The 4,473-nt window shown below is 46.5% G+C and overlaps 1 protein-coding gene across 1 annotated transcript; it reads left to right on the top strand.

Annotated features, from left to right (window-relative positions):
* The first annotated feature begins 312 nt into the window (after nt 1-312).
* Nucleotides 313-3,097, top strand: LOC147884283 (putative inactive receptor kinase At2g26730). The gene is made up of 2 exons (XM_087398092.1): nt 313-1,700; nt 1,814-3,097. Exons 1-2 carry the CDS (start codon nt 371-373, stop codon nt 2,587-2,589), a joined length of 2,106 nt encoding a protein of 701 aa, XP_087254218.1. The 5' UTR covers nt 313-370; the 3' UTR covers nt 2,590-3,097.
* Nucleotides 3,098-4,473: the final 1,376 nt, after the last annotated feature.

Below are 4,473 nucleotides of genomic sequence, written 5' to 3'. Positions count from 1 at the left end.
TGCTAAATTGGGTGTTCACCCCTTGGTGTGGCTTTTTTCGGGCAAGGGGATTATGTTTGGGAGTTCCCCCTACAATACAAGTAGGCTTGTTTTTGAAAAAAAAAAAAAAAAGAACGCCGTCCACATTTGTCAAATAGCGGGAGGCAAGGGGAGGAAGCAAAGGAGGAGGGTGGCCGGCGGGTAGGCAATTCTCGCGGGACGATTAAAATACGACAAAAAAAATGGGAGTAAAAAACGCGGGCCAAATAATAATAATGAGCGAAAGAAGGAGTAGGGAGTAGTAGGAGTAGGAGTGAAGAGCTACGTCTCGTGTGTTTGGAGCAGGGCCTTAGATTGTCTTTGGAGCTAGGCCTTAGATTGAACAACAAAGATGACTCTCATCTCCGCCACCCTCCTCCTCCTCTTCGTCCTCCTCGTTCTTCCCTTCGATGCCTCTGCTGATCTTGCGTCTGACTCTTCCGCCCTCCTCACTTTCCTCCATCACCTCTCCTCTCCCCCCCGCCGTATCTCTAACTGGCTCAACTCCTCCAGCCCTTGCTCCTGGCTTGGCGTCGGTTGTAGCCCCTCCCTCGATAGCGTCCAGAGCTTGAAACTCCCCGGTACTGGCCTCGTTGGCTCCATCGCCCCCTCCTCCCTTGGCCTCCTCCCCCAGCTCCGCGTCTTGAGCCTCCGTAACAACCAGCTCTCCGGCCCTCTCCCCCCTGACCTCGCCAATTGTACCCAGCTCAGCCTCTTCCTCCAGAACAACCTCTTCACCGGATCCGTCGTGCCCTTCGCCGGTAACTCCACCCCTAGCCTCAGCGTCATCGATCTCTCCTTCAACAACTTCTCAGGTCACATCCCTCCCTCCCTTGCTTCCCTCCCTCGTCTCAAGGTGTTGTTGCTTCAGAACAACTCGTTGGTCGGAAACATTCCCGAAGCTCTCGACGCGGGGGGCAATCTCGTGCAGCTCAGCTTGGCAAATAACGGCCTTAATGGAAGTATTCCCACGCCGTTACGCAGTTTCCCGAGCTCTAGTTTCTCAGGCAATGCACAACTCTGTGGTCCTCCCCTCCTCGCAGCTTGCCCCAATCCGGCGCTTCCTCCTTCCGTTCCAAGTTCTCCCGCCTCCGCTGCGAGTCCTCCTCCTCCTGTGCAGGGTATTCCATCTCCATCACGGCGCAAGGCCAAGCAGCTCGGTACCCTGGACATTGTGCTGATAGTTCTGGCAGGCGCTGCAGTTCTCGTGCTTATTACTGCGTGCTGTCTGTTCTGCTTGCTGAGTAAGAAGAGTACCGATAAGTCATCTTTTACAGAGAAGGCATCAACGAAGGCGGCTGGGACATTCATGAAATCGATGGAGGACTCCAAGGACGAGTACAGCTCTGCCCAGGAGCCGGAGCATAACAAGCTTGTGTTCTTTCAAGGTGGTCAGCAGAGTTTCGATCTGGAAGATTTGTTGAGGGCCTCGGCTGAGGTTCTCGGGAAGGGCAGTTTTGGGACAGCGTACAAGGCGGTGCTGGAAGACGGTCCGACAGTGGTAGTGAAGCGTCTCAAGGAGGTTTCTGTGAGTCGCAAGGATTTCGAACAGCAGCTGGATACGGTGGGAAGGCTGCGACACAAAAATCTGGTGCCCTTGCGAGCTTACTACTTCTCCAAAGAGGAAAAGCTACTGGTGCACGAATATTTGCCGCTGGGGAGCCTCTCAGCTGCGCTTCATGGTCAGATCCTTGACTTTATCTATCGAATTTTACGGAGTATGCGATCGTGACCTGATTTGCTTTCTGTAGGTTTCAGGAATCCTCTAACAAGCTGCCGATTCTGTTTTTGCCAGGCACTAAGACTTCTATAACAGAGTCTGGCTTGGATTGGGAAACGCGATTGAAAATTGCAATGGCAGCTGCCGGAGGCGTCGCTCATCTACACGGAACGAGTACCAAATTCACACACGGAGATATCAAGTCGTCTAATGTCCTTCTCCACCGAGAGTACGACGCTTGCGTATCGGATTACGGCCTAACTTCACTCTTCAGCTTCAATGCCGCTGTCTCGCGCATAGTGGGATACAGGGCGCCGGAAGTTGCTGAGACTCGCAAAGTAACGCAGAAGTCTGACGTTTATAGCTTCGGCGTGCTACTTCTAGAGCTCCTCACAGGAAAATCTCCTACCCAGACATCTGCTGAGGAAGGAATGGACTTGCCGCGGTGGGTTCAATCTGTTGTACGAGAAGAATGGACATCAGAGGTCTTTGACAAAGAGCTGATGAAATACGAGAATATAGAGGAGGAGATGGTGCAAATGCTGCAAATTGCGTTGACGTGTGTGTCTTCGTTGCCGGATCAGAGGCCAAGCATGAAGGAGGTGATGAAGATGATCGAAGAAGTGAGGCGATTCGAGTCGACGGAAGATGGCAACACGCAATCGTCGTCTGCGGAGGACAGGTCCAACGAATCGGCAGCTACAGTCGAGGTGTTGCAAACGTCGCACGGATCAGCGTCTACAGAGATGGTGCAAACGTCGCATGAGTCGGCATCTACAGAGATGGCGGAAACTTCGAAGGATCATCAATCGTCTGCGACGGATCGTTCAATCGACATAAGTGGTGAATGAAACTCTTGGAATTTACGTTGACGAATCTTCAAACGAAGCTTTTTAATTTTCTGTTCTTGCAATTCACGCTCGGCATAAACGGTAGAACCGTCCGTTCTACACCTTCGCATCATGCTTTTTCTTTGTTGTTTGTGAAAAAACTTAGGGAAGTCAACACAAAAACCACTCGATCTTGCTTCTCTTTGATTCTCGCATGTCGGCAATGCTCTTGCTGTCATGGAATCACTACTTACCATTGTTTTGTAATAAAAGCACGTCGCTCTCTTAGACATTGCATGCATCTCAAGGGAAGTGTGCCCACATGAGCTGGTGGTTCCTTCAAGGCATAAAAGTGATAGGTAAGGAGCTTCATGTTCAAGATTTTGATGGTGCCCTCCTTAAGCATCATCATATAAAACCATGTACTTCCTTGCCCTTATTTTGTGGGAAGGTTGGACTTTTCCATTGTCTTCTTCAATGGGGAAATTAATTCCAAGAGTTTCGTTTTTCGGTGGTGGAGGTTTCTTTTCGGTCCTAGATGGAATATCATTATTTTCTTGGGATGGACAGGAAGTGGAATACATGATGTGTGGGGGGTTTCTTCCATGAAGAGTGGGTGTGGATCTCAATCTCCTTGTTGAGAGTTCCTTTCTTTTCATTGGTTACTCTGCTTTTGGAGCACTTATAGGGCAAAGCCCACCCCTTCTTTTTGATAATATTTAACAAAAGCTAGGCAGAAGTATTGCATTCACTAGAGGATTTTGGGGGTGGCTTGGTCAACAATGAAGGCACCCAACACTATTGCATCCACTTAAGGGTTTTGGGGTACCTTCATGAACAATGGGGACACATCTTTCAAGATGCTAATGATAATGCCACCTATTTGAAAGAGTTTAATGATATGGCCTAGTTGGACACCTTGTGGACTATTCATAACCACTATCTTACTCTTAGCCTTTTTTTTGGCGGAGGGGGAGAACAAAAGTGGGAGCGCACGTGGAGAGGTACAATAGTACATACACGATGAAGGTGGAGATTCAACTTAAATTTCAAGAGGAGGGCAAAAGAATCAATCACTTAAGAGTGTAGTTGTCGTACTTTAGGAAAAAGCAAAATTCATTTGTCAATTTAAGATTGAGGGGTCACTTGCACGAGTTCTACATCAAAGGTTCCATGGAGTTCATAATACCTTTGAACATAGGTGATTTGAAAATATAGAATTCCTTTTTTCTATTTATGATTTGACAAGGGTCCTTTTTTTAAAAAACAAAATTTATGTGTAGTCACATTCATATAGAGTATGTCCCTCCTTGTTTGTAGAAAGCAAAATATAATAATTGGTATTGTGAAAGGGATAGAAATGTAAGGGTACCTCTCAAGGGTCACTGGCCCAAGCTCCACCTAAAAGGTTCCATGGAGTTAATAATACCTTTTAACGACAAAAGAATAAAGTAAACTTCACGTGCTATTTGAAATAATTATGAGTTATCAATTCATGTTAGCATTAGCCATCCAATCTAGAATATTGAATCCCCTTGCTCTGTTTACAATTTGACAAGGGTCATCTAAAACAATATAGAGTATGTCACCTATTTTTGGGGAAAAATTCAAATTCATTAAGTAGTATTGCAAATCGGATAGGAGTAGAATGGTGAGGAGTCCTTTATATGAGCTCCACATCAAAGTTTCCATGGAGTTTGAGAAGTCATTTATATGAGCTCCACATCAAAGTTTCCATGGAGTTCCTAATACTTGTGAACAAGCTAAGAATAGAAAAAACTTTTGCTATTTGAAATAAGTACTAGTTATGACATACATTAGCTACATTAGAATGACCTAATTTTGATATATTTTATCCCTCATTCTATCCATGATCTAACCTACAAATGGTGAATGTCCTCCCTT

This window comes from Dipteris shenzhenensis, chromosome 27 (genome assembly GCF_047967505.1).
Source record: "Dipteris shenzhenensis isolate YYH24624 ecotype China chromosome 27, Dip_SZ_1.0, whole genome shotgun sequence".
Taxonomy (NCBI): domain Eukaryota; kingdom Viridiplantae; phylum Streptophyta; class Polypodiopsida; order Gleicheniales; family Dipteridaceae; genus Dipteris; species Dipteris shenzhenensis.
This window is presented reverse-complemented; position numbering and strand designations above follow the sequence as displayed.

What these genes read in the sequence shown, in the direction of transcription:
- LOC147884283 (XM_087398092.1), top strand. Translation starts at nt 371, where the DNA reads ATGACTCTCATCTCCGCCACCCTCCTCCTCCTCTTCGTCCTCCTCGTT. An exon ending in CCTCTCAGCTGCGCTTCATG is followed by an intron (nt 1,701 to 1,813) that starts GTCAGATCCTTG and finishes TGTTTTTGCCAG; the next exon opens with GCACTAAGACTTCTATAACA.